The 20,233-nt window shown below is 42.5% G+C and overlaps 1 protein-coding gene across 3 annotated transcripts in view; it reads right to left on the bottom strand.

The window, feature by feature from the left end:
- Positions 1–7,803: 7,803 nt before the first annotated feature.
- Positions 7,804–20,233, bottom strand: part of LOC118386744 (C-1-tetrahydrofolate synthase, cytoplasmic-like) — a 50,923-nt gene continuing 38,493 nt past the window's right edge. For 2 of the 3 annotated variants that reach the window (XM_035774514.2, XM_035774515.2), the window contains exons 25-28: positions 16,796–16,903; positions 13,422–13,574; positions 9,392–9,480; positions 7,804–8,498 (exon numbers count right to left, since the gene is read on the bottom strand). In XM_035774514.2, coding sequence (XP_035630407.1) covers positions 9,409–9,480; positions 13,422–13,574; positions 16,796–16,903 — 333 coding nt within the window. In that variant the 3' untranslated portion in view covers positions 7,804–8,498; positions 9,392–9,408. The remainder of the gene's footprint in view (positions 8,499–9,391; positions 9,481–13,421; positions 13,575–16,795; positions 16,904–20,233) is intronic. The other variant, XM_052523414.1, reaches the window with a different exon arrangement.

The following is a 20,233-nucleotide window of genomic DNA, read 5'->3' as shown; positions in this document are numbered from 1 at the left end:
TTGGAATTAACTACTCATTCAAGGGGCTACATTGTAAGAATAATAGTGAAGACATCAAAACTATGGAAATAACATATGGAATCATGTTGTAATGAAAGAAGTGTTAAACAAATCAGCTTCACCTGGAATGTTTTTCCAACAATCTTGAAGGAGTTCCCACATATGCTGAGCACTTGTTGGCTGCTTTTCCTTTACTCTGCAGTCCACCTCATCTCAATTGGTTTGAGGTCGAGGGATTGTGGAGAACAGACCATCTGATGCAGAACTGATGCAGAAATGGGTCATTTTCCTGTTGAAAGAAAAATGGATAGTCCCACTAAACCCAAACCAGATGGGATGGAGTATCACTGTAGAATGCTGTGGTAGCTATGCTGGTTAAGTGTGCCTTGAATTCTAAATACATACATTCTAAATAAATCGCTGACAGTGTCACCAGCAAAGCACCCCCACACCATCACACCTCCTCCTCCATGCCTCATGGTGGGAACCACACATGCGGAGATCATCCGTTCACCTGCTCTGTGTTTCACAAAGACATGGTGGTTGGAAACAAAAATCTCAAATTTGGACACCTCAGAGCAAAGGACAGATACGCACTGCCCTCTGTAGTGCCTTACGGTCAGAAGCCGAGCAGTTGCCATACCAGGCAGTGATGCAACCCGTCAGTATGCTCTCGATGGTGCAGCTGTAAAACCTTTTGAGGATCTGAGGAACCATGCCAAATCTTGTCAGTCTCCTGAGGGGGAATAGGTTGTGTCGTGCCCTCTTCACGACTATCTTGGTGTGCGTGAACCATGCTAGTTTGTTGGTGATGTGGACACCAGGGAACTTGAAGCTCTCAACCTGCTTCACTACAGCCCTGTCGATGAGAATGGGGCGTGCTCGGTCCTCCTTTTCCTGTAGTCCACAATCATCTCCTTTGTCTTGATCATGTTGAGGGAGAGGTTGTTGTCCTTACACCACACAGTCAGGTCTCTGACCTCCTCCCTATAGGCTGTCTCATCGTTGTCAGTGATCAGGACTACCACAAACCAAGATATATTTTATTCACTCCTTCAAATATGCATTCACATAATACTTTTGTGGCCAAATGACATTTCCAAATGAAAAGTCAGTAATGAAAGCCTGCAGGAATAAGAAAAGGCCTAAAGCGCTTTGGTGATATCAAAAGTATTAAAATATCAACATCACATTGGTAAAAGTGCTGTTCTTCTTAAAAGTCTTAATATGATCATATTAAACAGCATATGATTGGTCCTGTGGTATCTCATATTGTGCCAACAAAACAGCATATGAGACTTTATGCAAGTAAGTGCGTGCACAGACACACACACTCCCCTTTCAGTCCATGTGGCTAGCTAGCTAGGTTCTTCAAAATCCCCTTTCACACTAAGTGCTGATGGACAGGCTGGCTAATTCTCCACAGCAGCATTAGCGCTGCCTGGGGTCTATTCTTGGAGATGCTACCTATGACTGTGTCCCAAATGGAACCCTACTCCCTTTATAGTGCACAACTTCTGGCCAGAGCCCATTTAGAGTTAGATAAACTTGGAATTTTTGGCAAGGACATATACAGGATACTACCCTCCACAAAATAACCTTCACTCCAAATCAAAACTCCAAACCTACAACCTGATTTTGGACAAAATAACTTGGGAAGATGCCTACTGCCTGTCATGGATCCCTCCGGAACTTTCCTTACGCACACCTGGTCCCTATTCCCATTGATTAGTAATTGTATAAGTGTGCCCTTTGTTCACCATTGTCCTGTCGATTATTGTTACAATGTCCATTGGTTCGTGTGTGCACCTGTGCTGTGTGTTTTGGCCTTTCTGCCATTGTGGATTGCGCAGACAATTACGTGTCTCGTCCCGTGTGTTAATCATTGTGCGCTTGTGTTATTTATTCGAGGTACTCCTGGCTCTTTTGTTTGGATTTCAACCCTGTGTTTTGTATAGTGTTTGGTTGGTCTTTGTCTCCGTGCAGCAGACAGAGAAGACCGGTATAAATACACAGGTAATAAAAGGATCAAATGGGAGACACCTGGTGTGGGGTGGAGACATGCGCAAGAGAGATGAAACAAATCAGGATGTGTCTGTACATTACTTTACTACTTATTTTTTGACAAATTTTACTTTAACTTCACTACATTCCTAACGAAAATAATGCACTTTTTACTCATTACATTCCCTGACAACCAAAAGTACTATTGACATTTTGAATGCTTAGCAGGACAGGAAAATGATCTAATTCACACATTTATCAACAGAACATCCCTGGTCTTCCCTACAGCCTCTGATCTGGCAGACTCACTAAACACAAATGCTTAGTTTGTAAATGATGTCTGAGTGTTGAAGTGTGCCCCTGGCTTTCCATAAATACATTTTAAAAACTAGAAAATCTTATGGTTTGCTTAATATAAGGAATTCTGAATCATTTATACTTTTAATTTTGTTACTTAAGTATATTTTCCCGATTACATTTACTTTTGATACTTAAGTAAATGTTAAATCAAGTACTTTTACTAAAGTAGTATTTTACTGGGTAACTAACTTTTACATAAGACATTTTCTATTAAGTTATCTTTACTTTATGACAATTGGGTACTTTTCCCACACTGCTCATCAGACCAAAGGACATATTTCCACTGGTCTAATGTCCAGTGCTTGTGTTTCTTGGCACAAACAAGTCTCTTCTTTAGTAGTGGATTCACGCAGTCTCCTCTGAACAGTTGATATGGAGACGTGAAGCATTTATTTGGGCTGCAATTTCTGAAAATGGTAACTCAGATGAACTTACAGTGGCTTGCAAAAGTATTCACCCCCTTGGCATTTGTCCTATTTTTTTTGTCTTACAACCTGGAATTAAAATAGATTTTTGGGGTATCATTGATTTTCGTTTGTATCATTTGAAGACGCAAACAAGAAATAAGACAAAAAAAATGGAAAACTTGAGCGTGCATAACTGTTCCCCCCACCCCCAAAGTCAATACTTTGTAGAGCCACCTTTAGCAGCAATTACAGCTGCAAGTCTGTTGGGGTATGTCTCTATAAGCTTGGATTTTTTCCCATTCTTCAAGGCAAAACTTCCTTCAAGTTGGCTGGCTTCCGCTGGTGTACAGCAATCTTTAGTCATACCACAGATGCTCAATTTAATTGAGGTCTGGGCTTTGACTAGGCCATTCCAAGACATGTAAATGTTTCCCCTTAAACCACAGCAACCAGTGTTGCTTTAGCAGTATGCTTAGGGTTATTCTCCTGCTTGAAGATGAACCTCCGTCTCAGTCTCAAATCTCTGGAAGACTGAAACAGGTTTCCCTCAAGAATTTCCCTGTATTTAGCGCCATCCATAATTCCTTCAATTCTGACAAGTTTCCCAGTTCCTGCCGATGAAAATCCCCACAGCATGATGCTGCCATAACAGGAAGTTAATCTTTAAGCGATGTATAACACTTATATTTTTATGAACGTTAAATTGGACTATTTCTGTATTTTGAATTTGGCGCTCTGCAATTTCACCGGATGTTGGCCAGGTGGGACATTAGCACTGCCCATAAGAAGTTAAAGTGGTCCTATGGACAGATACTCCAATCTCCGATGTGGAGCATTGCAGCACTTTGTTGCCTCTCTGATTAATGCCCACCTTGCCTGGTGCGTGAGTTTTGGTGGGAGGCCCTCTCTTGGCAGGTTTGTTGTGGTGCCACTTCTCCACTACTTTGTCTCTGACCTGTTTGGAGAGCTCCTTGATCTTCATGGTGCCGCTTGCTTGGTGGTGCCCCTTGCTTAGTGGTGTTGCAGACTCTGGGGCCTTTCAGAACAGGTGTATATATTCTGAGATCATGTGACACTTAGATTGCACACAGGTTGACTTTATTTAACTAATTCTGTGACTTCTGAAGGTAATTCTGGAACTGCCGATCTGCGGCCAACAAGGCAGAGTTCATCTCAGCCTATGCCTCCCTCCAGTCCCTCGACTTCTTGGCACTGACGGAAACATGGATCACCACAGACAACACTGCTACTCCTACTGCTCTCTCTTCGTCCGCCCACGTGTTCTCGCACACCCCGAGAGCTTCTGGTCAGCGGGGTGGTGGCACCGGGATCCTCATCTCTCCCAAGTGGTCATTCTCTCTTTCTCCCCTCACCCATCTGTCTATCGCCTCCTTTGAATTTCATGCTGTCACAGTTACCAGCCCTTTCAAGCTTAACATCCTTATCATTTATCGCCCTCCAGGTCCCCTCGGAGAGTTCATCAATGAGCTTGATGTCTTGATAAGCTCCTTTCCTGAGGACGGCTCACCTCTCACAGTTCTGGGCGACTTTAACCTCCCCACGTCTACCTTTGACTCATTCCTCTCTGCCTCCTTCTTTCCACTCCTTTCCTCTTTTGACCTCACCCTCTCACCTTCCCCCCCTACTCACAAGGCAGGCAATACGCTCGACCTCATCTTTACTAGATGCTGTTCTTCCACTAACCTCATTGCAACTCCCCTCCAAGTCTCCGACCACTACCTTGTATCCTTTTCCCTCTCGCTCTCATCAAACACTTCCCACACTGCCCCTACTCGGATGGTATCGCGCCGTCCCAACCTTCGCTCTCTCTCCCCCGCTACTCTCTCCTCTTCCATCCTATCATCTCTTCCCTCTGCTCAAACCTTCTCCAACCTATCTCCTGATTCTGCCTCCTCAACCCTCCTCTCCTCCCTTTCTGCATCCTTTGACTCTACATGTCCCCTATCTTCCAGGCCGGCTTGGTCCTCCCCTCCCGCTCCGTGGCTCGACGACTCATTGCGAGCTCACAGAACAGTGCTCCGGGCAGCCGAGCGGAAATGGAGGAAAACTCGCCTCCCTGCGGACCTGGCATCCTTTCGCTCCCTCCTCTCTACATTTTCCTCCTCTGTCTCTGCTGCTAAAGCCACTTTCTACCACTCTAAATTCCAAGCATCTTCCTCTAACCCTAGGAAGCTCTTTGCCACCTTCTCCTCCCTCCTGAATCCTCCTCCCCCTCCCCCTCCCTCCTCCCTCTCTGCAGATGACTTCGTCAACCATTTTGAAAAGAAGGTCGACGACATCCGATCCTCGTTTGCTAAGTCAAACGACACCGCTGGTTCTGCTCACACTACCCTACCCGGTGCTCTGACCTCTTTCTCCCCTCTCTCTCCAGATGAAATCTCGCGTCTTGTGACGGCCGGCCGCCCAATAACCTGCCCGCTCGACCCTATCCCCTCCTCTCTTCTCCAGACTATTTCCGGAGACCTTCTCCCTTACCTCACCTCGCTCATCAACTCATCCCTGACCGCTGGCTACGTCCCTTCCGTCTTCAAGAGAGCGAGAGTTGCACCCCTTCTGAAAAAACCTACACTCGATCCCTCCGATGTCAACAACTACAGACCAGTATCCCTTTTTTCTTTTCTCTCCAAAACTCTTGAACGTGCCGTCCTTGGCCAGCTCTCCCGCTATCTCTCTCTGAATGACCTTCTCGATCCAAATCAGTCAGGTTTCAAGACTAGTCATTCAACTGAGACTGCTCTTCTCTGTATCACGGAGGCGCTCCGCACCGCTAAAGCTAACTCTCTCTCCTCTGCTCTCATCCTTCTAGACCTATCGGCTGCCTTCGATACTGTGAACCATCAGATCCTCCTCTCCACCCTCTCAGAGTTGGGCATCTCCGGCGCGGCCCACGCTTGGATTGCGTGCTACCTGACAGGTTGCTCCTACCAGGTGGCGTGGCGAGAATCTGTCTCCTCACCACGCGCTCTCACCACTGGTGTCCCCAGGGCTCTGTTCTAGGCCCTCTCCTATTCTCGCTATACACCAAGTCACTTGGCTCTGTCATAACCTCACATGGTCTCTCCTATCATTGCTATGCAGATGACACACAATTAATCTTCTCCTTTCCTCCTTCTGATGACCAGGTGGTGAATCGCATCTCTGCATGTCTGGCAGACATATCAGTGTGGATGACGGATCACCACCTCAAGCTGAACCTCGGCAAGACGGAGCTGCTCTTCCTCCCGGGGAAGGACTGCCCGTTCCATGATCTCGCCATCACGGTTGACAACTCCATTGTGTCCTCCTCCCAGAGCGCTAAGAACCTTGGCGTGATCCTGGACAACACCCTGTCGTTCTCAACTAACATCAAGGCGGTGGCCCGTTCCTGTAGGTTCATGCTCTACAACATCCGCAGAGTACGACCCTGCCTCACACAGGAAGCGGCGCAGGTCCTAATCCAGGCACTTGTCATCTCCCGTCTGGATTACTGCAACTCGCTGTTGGCTGGGCTCCCTGCCTGTGCCATTAAACCCTACAACTCATCCAGAACGCCGCAGCCCGTCTGGTCTTCAACCTTCCCAAGTTCTCTCACGTCACCCCGCTCCTCCGCTCTCTCCACTGGCTTCCAGTTGAAGCTCGCATCCGCTACAAGACCATGGTGCTTGCCTACGGAGCTGTGAGGGGAACGGCACCTCAGTACCTCCAGGCTCTGATCAGGCCCTACACCCAAACAAGGGCACTGCGTTCATCCACCTCTGGCCTGCTCGCCTCCCTACCACTGAGGAAGTACAGTTCCCGCTCAGCCCAGTCAAAACTGTTCGCTGCTCTGGCTCCCCAATGGTGGAACACACTCCCTCACGACGCCAGGACAGCGGAGTCAATCACCACCTTCCGGAGACACCTGAAACCCCACCTCTTTAAGGAATACCTAGGATAGGATAAAGTAATCCTTCTCACCCCCCCCCCCCTTAAAAGATTTAGATGCACTATTGTAAGGTGGCTGTTCCACTGGATGTCATAAGGTGAATGCACGAATTTGTAAGTCGCTCTGGATAAGAGCGTCTGCTAAATGACTTAAATGTAATGTAAATGTAATTGGTTGCACCAGATATTATTTAGGTGCTTAATAGCAAAGGGGGTGAATACATATGCATGCACCACTTGTCCGTTTTTTATTTTATATAATGTTTAAAAAAAAAAAATCTCCATTTCACTTAACTAATTTGGACTATTTGTGTATTTCCACTACATGAAATCCAAATAAAAATCTATTTAATTTACAGGTTGTAATGCAAAAAATAAAGTGGAGACAAATTTGACCCCAATAACTACCGTGGGATATGCGTCAACAGCAACCTTGGGAAAATCCTCTGCATTATCATTAACAGCACACCCGTACATTTCCTCAGTGAAAACAATGTACGGATCAAATGTCAAATTGGCTTTCTAGCAAATTACCGTATGACAGACCACATATTCATGCTTTGTTGATTTCAACAAAGTTTGACTCAATTTGGCATGAGGGTCTGCTATACAAATTGATGGAAAGTGCTGTTTGGTGAAAAACATACGACATTATAAAATCCATGTACACAAACAACATGTGTGCGGTTAAAATTGGCAAAAACACACACGTTTCATTCCACAGTGCTGTGGGGTAAGACAGGGATGGAGCTTAAGCCCCACCCTCTTCAACATGTATATCCCAAACGGAAAGCTTTGACTATGTATAGATTCAGTTAGCATAGCCTTGCTATTGAGAAAGGCAGCCGTAGGCATGGCTCTCAAGAGAAGACAGGCTGTGTGCCCACAAAATAAGGTGGCTACTGAGCTGCACTTCCTAACATCCTGCCAAATGTATGACCAAATTAGAGACACATATTTCCCTCAGATTACACAGATCCACAAAGAATTAGAAAACAAATCCAATTTGGATAATCTATTGGGTGAAATATCACAGTGTGCTATCACAGCAGCAAGATCTGTGACCTGTTGCCACAAGAAAAGGTCAACCAGTGAAGAACAAACACCATTGTAAATACAACCTATTTATATGTTTATTTACTTTCCCTTTTGTACTTTGACTATTTGCACATCATTACAACACATGATATGACATTTGACTTTATTCTTTTGGAACTTCTGTGAGCGTAATGTTTACTATTAATTTGTGTTAAATTCACTTTTGTTTATTATCTACTTCACTTGCTTTGGCAATGTTAACATATGTTTCCCATGCCTATAAAGCCCTTAAATTGAATTGAATTAAGGGAAAGAGAAAAGTCCAACGAACATGGTCCATCAGGGACAGCAGGAGAACAGGTGTGAGATGGAGCATATTGCCTTTTTCCTTCTCATGTCTTTTTTTCTGATTTTTTTTCTCCTTGTTTGGTCCACATTTAATGAAAGGGGTTGTTACAGTATATCTACAAAGAATGGTAGTTAGCTGATTTACTGAGTGTGCGGTTGATAATGGTACTGTGTGTAGAGGAAGTGTTCTTCAACCACATCGTGAGTAGGCTTTTGTTCCAGCCCAGCACTAGCAAACTCGCCTGATGCCTGCACACCCTGTGGGTTCCCCGGGACCAGGGTTGAAGAACATTGGTTCTATTGTAGTTCTCAATGGTTTGATCACTGGGTTTCCTGTTGCACTGTGGTTGACTGTTGCTGACAGCAGTTGGAGGGGACAGAGGTCTCCACTCCTCTTGAGATTAATGATTTCCAACTCTTTTAGAAAGGCACAAAGAAAGAAAAGGATTAAGGAGGGTGGGAGAATGACGGATGGGAAAGAGGGGATGGAGGAGAGAGAGAAAAGAGAGGCTAAAGAGACAGGCAAGAGAGGAAGGGATGGGAGAGAAATGCAGGGGAGGGAGAGAAGTGAAGTGGAAAAAAGGAAAGGGGGTACACTCTTAGAAAAAAGGTGCTTTCTAGAACCTAAAAGGGTTATTTGGCTGTCACCATATGATAACACTTTGAATCATTATTTTTAGTTGCAGGTTAAACCCCTTTCGGTTCATGGATCCCGAAGGTTGCACATAGAACAAAACATGGTTATCCTATAGGGATAGCAAGATAATCCCTTTGGAACCTTTTTTCCTAAGAGTGTAGAGTGGGGAAGAGAGACAGAGGGTAGAGAGAGAAAAAATAGTGTGGGTGAGAGAAAGAGTGGAAGAGGGAGAGAGAGCATGAGTTACACACTGATAAACAGGTGCAGCAGGGAACCAACACAGTCAGCAATAAAATGCTTAATAAAAACACATTTTAAAAGCCTTACACAGACCTTGTCTACGGCCCAAATGTCACCATATTCCCTATTTAGTGCACTACTTTTGACCATAGGGCCCTGGTCAAACGTAGTGTACTAAATAAGGAATAGGGTGCCATTTGGGATGCAAGCATATTTTACCATTGGCTTTCAAACTGAATTGGATTCCAGACGAGAAACATTACTATTCAAATGAGAAACGAGATCAAATTAGTCTCGAGCAGAGGCACAACACAACCTCTTTCATGATTGTAAGTGAATTCATGTTTTTGATTCCATTGAATTATAAATCGATTATGTCAAACAAAGTAAAGGTGGTGATTTAGTCATTCAGCCCGTTGCCCTGTGAACTCACCCGAGAGGAGGCAGGGACTATTTGCTCTCAGTGCTGAAGTCGTTGTCATGGAAACAGGAGAAGGCTGGCGATTGGGGTGGTACACTCGTCTAGTATAGGGCGGATAGAGGAAGATAAGAAATGTGTAAGAACAATAATACAGTATCTGGAGAGCAGCAGGTTGCAATATGCTACCTTTTTCTGTTACTACACTCAATAACAAAAAAAGGTGCTAGTTATTACCAAAAAATGGTACTTCATTTTTCCCTGCAGGGAAAATTCTACCATTTTGAGTTCCATTTAGAACCATCATAAGCAACCCTCTGGTTCCAGGTAGAACCAATGGCAAGTTCTACAGTTATACCCATAGGATACTTCAGATGTGCTAATGGCACACACTGTTAAGGGTAGTGACCAATACTGACCAGCCCCCCAAAATTATTATTATTATTATTTTAAACCTTGTACATGTGGGCTACATAGATGAGGTAGTCATATTGCACACAGAGTCCATGCAACTTATTATGTGACTTTTAAGCACATTTTTACTCCTGAACTTATTTAGACTTGCCATAGCAAAGGGGTTGAATACGTATTGACTCAAGACATTTCAGCTTTTCATTTTGTATTAATTTGAAGAAATGTCAAAAAACATCATTCTACTTTGACAAATCTAATATTTTAAATTCAGGCTGTAACAGCAGAATGTGGAAAAGGTCAAGGGGCATGAATACTTTCTGAAGGCACCTACATCTAAGTGTTAAATACATGTTATTCATGGGGTGCCTTTGATACAACTATGAAACAGAAAGCATGTGTTGTAACAGCATAACAGATTTGATTATTATGACAAAAAAAATAAAAAAATACCCCAACCACCGCAGTCAGTAAGATGCATGGTCAAATGATGAAAACATTAGTAGCCTAAACATCGTTATAAGTGCCAAGTGTGCTTGATAAATAGTGAAAATCAGCACAAAAACAATAATGGCATTATAATGATTATATATAGTTAATTGTCAGCCCGCAGTGGCATCGGTTGGCAGTTGTCCATATCACATAAATAATGAATGATGGTGAGTGTGTTGCTGAAGTTGTTTTTTGCTTGAGTTGTAGGGTCTGCTCGCTCAGTTAATCGGCCCATAGCATTGTCACCGGCTTGTTCTACCCAAACAGTGCCTTCCCTTCCTCTCTCCTCTCTCACTGTTTCATTTGGTGGTGGTGTAGACACCTGACACGCTTACTCCCTCTCCCCCTCTCCAGCGCAAGATGTTACCAGGCTACTAACCAGCGGCCCTGGCAACCATTACCACACACACCTGCATCCCATCATTACGCACACCTACTTTCCACCATTACGCACACCTGGACTTCATCATTACCTTGATTACCTTCCCCTTTTTTTAGCCCTCAGTAGCCTCAGTCATCAGGTAGTATTGGTTTGTTTTGATTCACGGTCTCATGTTTTGTTCATCTGCGTTTATCATTATAAAACTCTAAAACCTTCTGTACTTGCTTCCTGAATCCCGGCGTATACGTGACAGCACCTGTTTAGTGCGCACCATCCTGGCTTTTTTGCTATTGGACCTCAGAGATGTATGTTCAGCCTGAGGCTCAGAATCAGAAGAATAATCAGAGATGTTATGATTCATTTCTTCCCCACCATCTGAGTTGTTTTCGTTCAATTTTGTATCAATGCGAATGCAGCATGTGCATCCATTCGCCTTGCTATTCTTGCCATTATAAATTACGCACGGTTTCACTGTGTACTCCAAGTAGGCTCGAGTAGACTGACAAGTCTGCTTGGATTCGGTGGCACTCCTTGGGATAGACAAGTGACAGCAGTTTCCTTCCGTACACGTCCATATTCAGAACCCCGGTGCAACCTAGCAAATATTGTTAGAAATGTCCTCTGAGTAATTTTGGGCAACAGTGTCTTGGCTTCGTCAGCACCACAACGCTGTTCAGACAGCTCACCCGCATAGATGAAACTCAATCTCATTGAATTTGTCTCCTCAGTTGAATTTTGTGTGTTGTGTGTGTGTGTGTGCGTGCGTGCGTGCGCACGTACAGTTGAAGTCGGAAGTTTACATATACTTAGGTTGGAGTCATTAAAACTTGTTTTTCAACCACTCCACAAATTTCTTGTTGACAAACTATAGTTTTGGCAAGTCGGTTAGGAGATCTACTTTCTGAATGACAAAAGTAATTTTTCCAACAATTGTTTACAATTTCACTTAGAATTCACTGAAGGTACCTTGTTCATCTGTACAAACAATTAGTACTCAGGTATAAACACTATGGGACCACACAGCCATCAGACCGCTCAGGAAGGAGACGCGTTCTGTCTCCTAGAGATGAACGTACTTTGGTGCGAAAAGTGCAAATCAATCCGAGAACAACAGCAAAGAACCTTGCGAAAATTCTGGAGGAAATAGGTACAAAAGTACCGATATCCACAGTAAAACGAGTCCTATATCGACATAACCTGAAAGGCCGATCCGCAAGGAAGAAGCAACTGCTCCAAAACCACCATAAAACAGCCAGACTACGGTTTGCAACTGCACATGGGGACAAAGATTGTACTTTTTGGAGAAACATCCTCTGGTCTGATGAAACAAAAATAGAACTGTTTGTCCATAATGACCATCATTATGTTTGGAGGAAAAAGGGGGAGGATTGCACACCATCCCAACCGTGAAGCACGGGGGTGGCAGCATCATGTTGTGGGGGTGCTTTGCGGCAGGAGGGACTGGTGCACTTCACAAAATAGATGGCATCATGAGGGAGGAAATTATGTGGATATATTGAAGCAACATCTCAAGACATCAGTCAGGAAGTCTCAAATGGGTATTCCAAATGAACAATGACCTCAAGCAGACTTCCAAAGTTGTGGCATAAGGACAACAAAGTCAAGGTATTGGAGTGGCCATCACAAAGCCCTGACCTCAATCCTATAGAAGATTTGTGGGCAGAACTGAAAAAGCGTGTGCGAGCAAGGAGGCCTATAAACCTGACTCAGTTACACCAGCTCTGTCAAGAGGAATGGACCAAAATTCACCCAACTTATTGTGGAGAGCTTGTGGAAGGCTACACGAAACATTTGACCCTAGTTAAATCATTTTAAAGGCAATGCTACCAAATACGAATTGAGTGTATATAATCTTCTGACCCACTGGGAATGCAATGAAAGAAGTGGTAATCCTAACTGACCTAAGATAGAATTTTTACACGATTTTTAAAATAAAAAATGACAGTTTAAATGTATTTGGCAAAGGTGTTTGTAAACTTCCGACTTCAACTGTATGTGTGCGTTTATGTTGAAGGAGGGGTTTTCTGAGTCCTTGTGAAATATTTGAATATGTCTTCTGATTGTATTGACATGTGACTTCATCCAAAGAAAAGTGACTGTCGAGTGACCTGTGCTTCATTGGGTTTCTGTTTTGTATTTGTCTCTTGAGGGCTTTTTGCACTAAACCAAGGCGAGCCAAACCATGCATTACTGAGCTGGCCTGGTTACGCATCCAACATAGTTGCTAAAAAAGCACAATGTCAGCATGGTAGTGTGAAAATGTTATTAGATTCTTTCTTGCCTTTCAAATTGTGCTTGTAGCAAAATGTGCACATTTTGTGAAGAGGAGACAAAATAATCCTCAAAACAATCGCCTGAGCATGCAACTGATCTTGGAGAAGAGGCTTTTGGTCAAAATAAGAGATATGTTATGTGGCAGGTGTCATCTATCTGTTAGTCAGAGATGGAATATGAGAGACGTGTGTGTGGCCTTAGTGAAAATCTCTGTGTGAATCTTATTTTAGCTGAATGCTCGTCGGTATTACAGGGGAGTTTCAAAAGTGTCTGCAGAGTCTGAATCTCTCTTGCAATGATTCTAAAAAGCTCAAGTCGTCACTCGTTTCAGCATTTCAGCTAACTGGCATTCCTCACTATACCCATGTGTCACATGCCCATGTATTCCATGTCATGTTCCAGTTCCGCATTCATATGAGTAACACTGAGTAACTCATATGAATGAGTGACAGCCCCAATACTCACCGTGCCAACCAAGGGGTAGAGAAAACCAGCACCCAAATTGGCATGGATGTCCCTGATGGGCAAGGTAAAGCCGGTGGGCACCCCTTTCCTCTCTGGGTCGTGGGACAGGGACAGGTGAGTCTTTGCCATGCATATGGGCAGGTTGCCCAAGCCCTGGGGGAGAGATGGAGAGACGATGTTTCATTTACCCTGGTATGAGTTTAAATGCATCACATTGAGAAGCTTTCATTGGCGTACAATGGCCAGTCCAGTGAAGCGTTAGCTAGGAATTCACCATTTGTTGTAGATGGCATTCATACAGAATCACAGCCTTTTTTGTAGGGCAGTATATTTTTTGTTTATTTTACAGTACCAGTCAAAAGTTTGGACACACCAACAAATGTTTCTTTATTTTTACTCTTTTCTTCATTGTAGAATAATAGTGAAGACATCAAAACTACGAAATAACACATATGGAATCATGTAGTAACCCAAAAAGTGTTAAACAAATCAAAATATATTTTAGAGTCTTCAAAGTAGCTACCCTTTGCCATGATGTCAGCTTTGCACACTCTTGGCATTCTCTCAACCAGCTTCATGAGGTAATCACCTGGAAAGCATTTCAATTAACAGGTGTACGTTAAAAGTTAGTTTGTGGAATTCCTTTCCTTCTTAAATGCATTTGAGCAGATCAGCTGGGTTACGGGTGGTATACAGAAGATAGCCCTATTTTGTAAAAGACCAAGATCAAGTGTCTTCAAGTGCAGTCACAAAAACCATCAAACGCTGTGATGAAACTGGCTCTCATGAGGACCGCCACAGGAAAGGAAGAACCAGAGTTACCTCTGCTGCAGAGCATAAGTTCATTAGAGTTAACTACACCTCAGAATGCAGCCCAAATACAGTGGCAGGAAAAAGTATGTAAACCCGTTGGAATCACCTGGATTTCTAAGTCACAACAATAGACAAATTCAGTGTGCTTAAAATAAAACACAGTTGATTGTATTTTTTCTGTCTATATTGAACACATCATTTAAACATTCACACTGTAGGTTGGAAAAAGCATGTGCACCCCTAGGCTAATGACTGCTCCAAAAGTTAATTAGAGTCAGGAGTCAACTAACCTGGAGTCGAATCAGTGAGACGAGATTGGAGGTATTGGTTAGAGCTGCCCTGCCCCACAAAAAACATAACATTTGAGCTTGCTATTCACAAGAAGCATTACCTGATGTGAACCATGCCTCGAACAAAAATAGATCTCAGAAGACCTAAGATTAAGAATTGTTGCCTTGCATAAAGCTGGAAAGGGCTACAAAAGTTTCTCGAAAAGAAAGTCCGCGGTAAGACAGCAGCTCTGTTGACAAGTCTACAATACATAAAACACTAAACAAGAATGGTGTTCATGGGTGGACACCACGAAAGAAGCCTCTGCTGTCCAAAAAAGCATTGCTGCTCGTCTGAAGTTCGCAAAAGAGCGCCTGGATGTTCCACAGCGCTTCTGGCAAAATATTCTGTGGACAGATTAAACTAAAGTTGAGTTGTTTCAAGGAACACACAACACTATGTGTGGAGAGAAAAAGGCACAGCACACCAACATCAAAACCTCATCACAACTGTAAATTATGTTGGAGGGAGCATCATGGTTTGGGGCTGTTTTGCTGCCACAGGGCCTGGACAGCTTGCTATCAACGGAAAAATTAATTCCCAAGTTTATCAAGACATTTTGCAGGAGAATGTCAGGCTATCTGTCTGCCAATTGAAGCTCAACAGAAGTTGGGTGATGCAATAGGACAATGACCCAAAACACAGAAGTAAACCAACAACAACCTATTAGAGCGTTGGACTAGTAACCGGAAGGTTGCGAGTTCAAACCCCCGAGCTGACAAGGTACAAATCTGTCGTTCTGCCCCTGAACAGGCAGTTAACCCACTGTTCCCAGGCCGTCATTGAAAATAAGAATGTGTTCTTAACTGACTTGCCTGGTTAAATAAAGGTAAAATAAATTCATTAAATAAATCCAAGGGTTCACATACTTTTTCCAACCTGCACTGTGAATGTTTACACGGTGTGTTCAATAAAGACATGAACAATTATAATTGTTGTTTGTTATTAGTTCAAGCAGACTGTGAGCGTCTATTATTTTGACTTAAATGAAGATTAGATCAAATTTTATGACCAATTTATGAAGAAATCCAGGTAAGTCTAAAGGGTTCACATACTTTTTCTTCTCAGTGTAAATTATTCACAGAGTTCAAGTAACAGACAGCTCAACATAAACTGTTCAGCGAAGACTGCGTGAATCAGGCCTTCCCATGGTCGAATTTCCGCAAAAAAACAACTACTAAAGGACATCAATAAGAAGAAGAGACTTGCTTGGGCCAAGAAACACTAGCAACATTAGACCGGTGGAAATCTGTCCTTTGTGACCAAATTTGAGATGTCTGGTTCCAACCGCCGTGTCTTTGTGAGACACAGAGTAAGTGAACGGATGATCTCCGCATGTGTGGTTCCCACCGTGAAGCATGGAGGAAGAGGTGTGATGGCATGGGGGTACTTTGCTGGTGACAATGTCAGTGATTTAATTAGAATTCAAGGCACATTTAATCAGCATGGCTACCACAGCATTCTGCAGCAATTCCCCAAAACACACCTCCAGGCTTTGTAAGGGCCATTTGAACAAGGAAAGTCATGGGGCTGCATCAGATGACCTGGCCTCCATGATCACCCAACCTCAACCCAATTAAAATTGTTTGGGATGAGTAGGACAGGAGAGGGAGTAGGCAACGAGTGCTCAGCATATGTGGGAACTCCTTCATGACTGTTGGAAAATCATTCCTCATGAAAAGTTGGTTGAGAGAATGCCAAGAGTGTGCAAAGCTGTCTTCAAGGCATAGGGTGGCTATTTGAGGAATCTAAAATCAAAAACATATTTAGATTTGTTTAACACTGTTTTGGTTACTACATGATTCCATGTGTTATTTCATAGTTTGATGTCTTCACTATTATTCTACAATTTAAAAAATAGTAAAAAATAAAGAAAAACCCTTGAATGAATAGGTGTGTCCAAGCTTTTGACTGGTACTGTTGTTATTTTTAGGAAGGAATAAAGCACAAACGGAAGTAAAGGTTATGATGAAAATAGTTGGTGAAAAGAATTCTGGATTTTGAGTTTAATTTTCAGATTTTTTGGAATGAGTGTCTGTCTGGTTCAAGATATTGACGAAGTTTCCCCTTTCCACGGATCTAGGATAAGATTTCCTCAGACCAAGACCCTTAACCAATTGGGGTTTGCCTTAAAATATCTGACCCTGGATCAGCGGTTAGAGGCAAATTCTTCCAACTCTGTTGAGCTGTCTAACATAAAGGTTGTCCTGTTGCATTGTGTGTGGACTCACTTGTTTTGAGAACAGCGCCACCTTCTGTTGGGCCTGAGGAAGGAGCTCCACATCATCCGCTCCATACATTGACTTTGCTATTACTCTGATTTTGTCGTCAATGGGAATCTGAAAAATATACAGATTTTCTCAGTGAGTGTTGTCAACACATAGCTTGTAGCATGACGACACCAACAAGACACTGACTTTATTTTCAAAGGGGTAACGAGCAGTACTGAACAATTAACACCTGAAGTAGAAAGCTTGTGACACATTCATTTTACAGTTTAAATTTAGTCAGTTCGAATAGGCTTTTATCCAGAAAGTCAGTTGTGGTTAATGCCAATGCTATGTTATTTTCAACAGGGTCATCGTGTTCATCAGGGCATGCAGGGCAACAAAAACTGTTTTAAAACATGTTTGAATACAATGGCAAGAAAAAGTATGTGAACCCTTTGGAATTACCCAAATTTGTACATAAATTGGTCATAAAATGTTATATGATCTTCATCTAAGTTTGCGTTCATTTTATTTTTTACAGGGACAGTACACATGAATCAACGTTTCAGTAAAAGTTCCGGTTTTAGCCAGCCGGCTAATTTTCAACCGCAGTCCCTGGGCAGGTTATAAGTCACAACTATAGCCAAACACAATCTGCTTAAACTAATAACAGAAAAACAAATATTTTCATGTCTTATTGAACACACCGTGTAAACATTCACAGTGCAGGGTGAAAATCCAAGAATGCAGTTGGGATGAGGTTTTGATGTTGGTGTGCTGTGGAACCTCCAGGTGCCCTTTTGTGACTCATCAACAGAGATGTTAACATGTTCCAGATATTTTTGTAAGTATTTAGCTGACACTCTAGGATTCTTCTTAACCTCATTGAGCATTCTGCACTGGGCTCTTGCAGTCATATTTGCAGGACGGCCACTCCTAGGGAGAGTAGCAACAGCGCTGAACAATTTGTCTTACCCTGTACTGATGAACATCAAGGCTTTTAGAGATACTTTTGTAACCCTTTCCAGCTTCATGCAGGTCAACAATTATTTATCTTATGTCTTCTGAGATCTCATTTGTTTGAGCCATGGTTCACACCAGGCAATGCTTCTTGTGAATAGCAAACTCACATTTTGTGAGTGTTTGTTATAGGGCAGGGCAGCTCTAACTCCTTCTAACTCCCTTATGTTACCTCATTTGCACTCACTGTACATAGACTTTTCTTTTGTTCTGCTGTATTATTGACTATGTTTTGTTTATTCCATGTGTAACTGTGTTGTTGTATGTGTCGAAATGTTATGCTTTACATTGGCCAGGTTGCAGTTGCAAATGAGAATTGTTCTCAACTAGCCTACCTGGTTAAATAAAGGTTAAATATATAAAAAATAACCAACATCTCCAATCATTGATTGTACTCCAGGTTGGCTGACTCCAATTAGCTTTTGGGGTTGTAGAACATGTTATATGAGATTGAATTTAAGACATTTTGCCTAATAAAATTAGATACATTTTATGGTGTTTCTATTCCAAGAAAAACAAAAAATTATGGCACTGTGCAACGTGACAGTCGGGAGACTAGCTCCTGAGTGGCGCAGTGGTCTAAGGCACTGCAGCTCAGTGCAAGAGGCATCACTACAGTCCCTGGTTTTGGGAGTCCCATAGTGCCTTAGACCACTGTGCCACTCAGGAGCCATGACCAATATATATTGTCCTGCTAATAGCCCATCCTAGAAACGGTGTTTGCAGAATTCACAACCTGTTACGCTTGTGAAAAACAGGGTTATTAATAATAATGCTTATTCCCCCTTCCACTTGTTAAAGGTTCCATTTTCTTATTTAAAATATATATATATTTTACCTTTATTATTACAGGGTTAACATCTCTTTTCCAAGAGCGACCTGGTGCAATAGCAGCAGAGGGAACAACGTTTCAGACAAAACAACTTATATACACTAATACAACATTAAACAAAACTATAAACACACATACAGTACAACAAAAACATTTTACATTAAAAACATGAACGTCTTGACTAACAACAATGTATAACGTTTTTGGATGAATTAGTATATTTGAGTTTAACCACAATATTTGTTGTATTATTTGTTCTGTCTTTTCTGGTGGTTTAAACTGAAATTGCAACCAACTGGCTTGTTTAAAAAATAACAGTATTTTGGAAATGATTTCATTTTCAAATAACCGAAAGTGAGCGAGAAAAAGTCCATTCTTGAACATGGGGTGAGACATTTTTACTAATTTGTAAATAAAGTCAGTTTGTTATTTAGAATTATTTATTTCTGTTTTTAGAGGGAGAGAAACCAAACCCAAACCGTGATCTGTAGCAATGCCACTCGGGAGGCCCCAGCCACAAAGTTTTTAATGCTGATCAATTGCCTTGCACAAAGTATCTATTGTCCTGTTAACAGCCCATAATATCGCTGTACAACGTGACTGGTCGGAAGTAGGCTACACTACTACAGTAAGAGCAAAATAATCCCCAAATTTCCACACCCTAATTGTAGTCTAACCAATACCCAAATGGAGATAAAAATCTCATTGATTTATCAAGACCAGTCCCCAATGCTTGTCTCAAAGCAGCGCTGTTTTGACCTCTGAATGCTGTCTTTGCCCCCTTCCACTTGCCTCTTCCATTAATTTTGAAAGCGTATTTTCCAGTAAGCATAATCAGTACTCTACTGTAACTCCCCGTTGTGCTGGTCTGGAGCAGTGACGAACCGTACTAAACTAAAAATTATCTCCAAGTCCCGCAGCATAATCTCCAAACTTTTAGTTGAGCAACCACTGTAGATATATTTGACGTTGTATTATTTTCACTTTCACTTTCTTAGCAAGCGAATGCAGCTAGCCAGTTTAGCCTACTCAAACGCCCAGCTCAAACAGAGAGGGATGCTCTGTTAGCTAGCTGGCTATGGATATCCAGCACTGGAACTCTTCCAAGTCAAGGTAAGCTTATGGTTTTGTTAATTAATTAATTAATTAATTAATTGCGGTCCTTCTGTAGCTCAGTTGGTAGAGCATGGCGCTTGTAACGCCAGGGTAGTGGGTTCAATCCCCGGGACCACCCATACGTAGAATGTATGCACACATAGACTGTAAGTCGCTTTGGATAAAAGCGTCTGCTAAATGGCATATATTATTATATTATTATATTATATTATTATTATATTAATTTATGGCCACCAGAGCCCGCCGCTGTAACTGCTAAACTACTTGGACTGTCATGTACACTGTACTTCATGATTGTAGCGGGTTTACAATTGCGTTAGTTCTTGTAGCTATGTTGACTAGGACGTTAGCTAATATGGTGACAACAATGTAGACTGTGTGTGTAGCGATTAGCCGTTATGATATGAAAGTTTGGCTTGGAAAGGTTTATTCATCTGGTCACAAGACAGCTGATGTGTTTTGCACTGAAGTCCACAAGTGAAGGGCAAAGG

Source organism: Oncorhynchus keta, chromosome 8, assembly GCF_023373465.1.
Source record: "Oncorhynchus keta strain PuntledgeMale-10-30-2019 chromosome 8, Oket_V2, whole genome shotgun sequence".
Taxonomy (NCBI): Eukaryota; Metazoa; Chordata; class Actinopteri; order Salmoniformes; family Salmonidae; genus Oncorhynchus; species Oncorhynchus keta.
The sequence above is the reverse complement of the archived record's forward strand: the minus strand, read 5'-3'. Positions and strand labels throughout refer to the sequence as shown.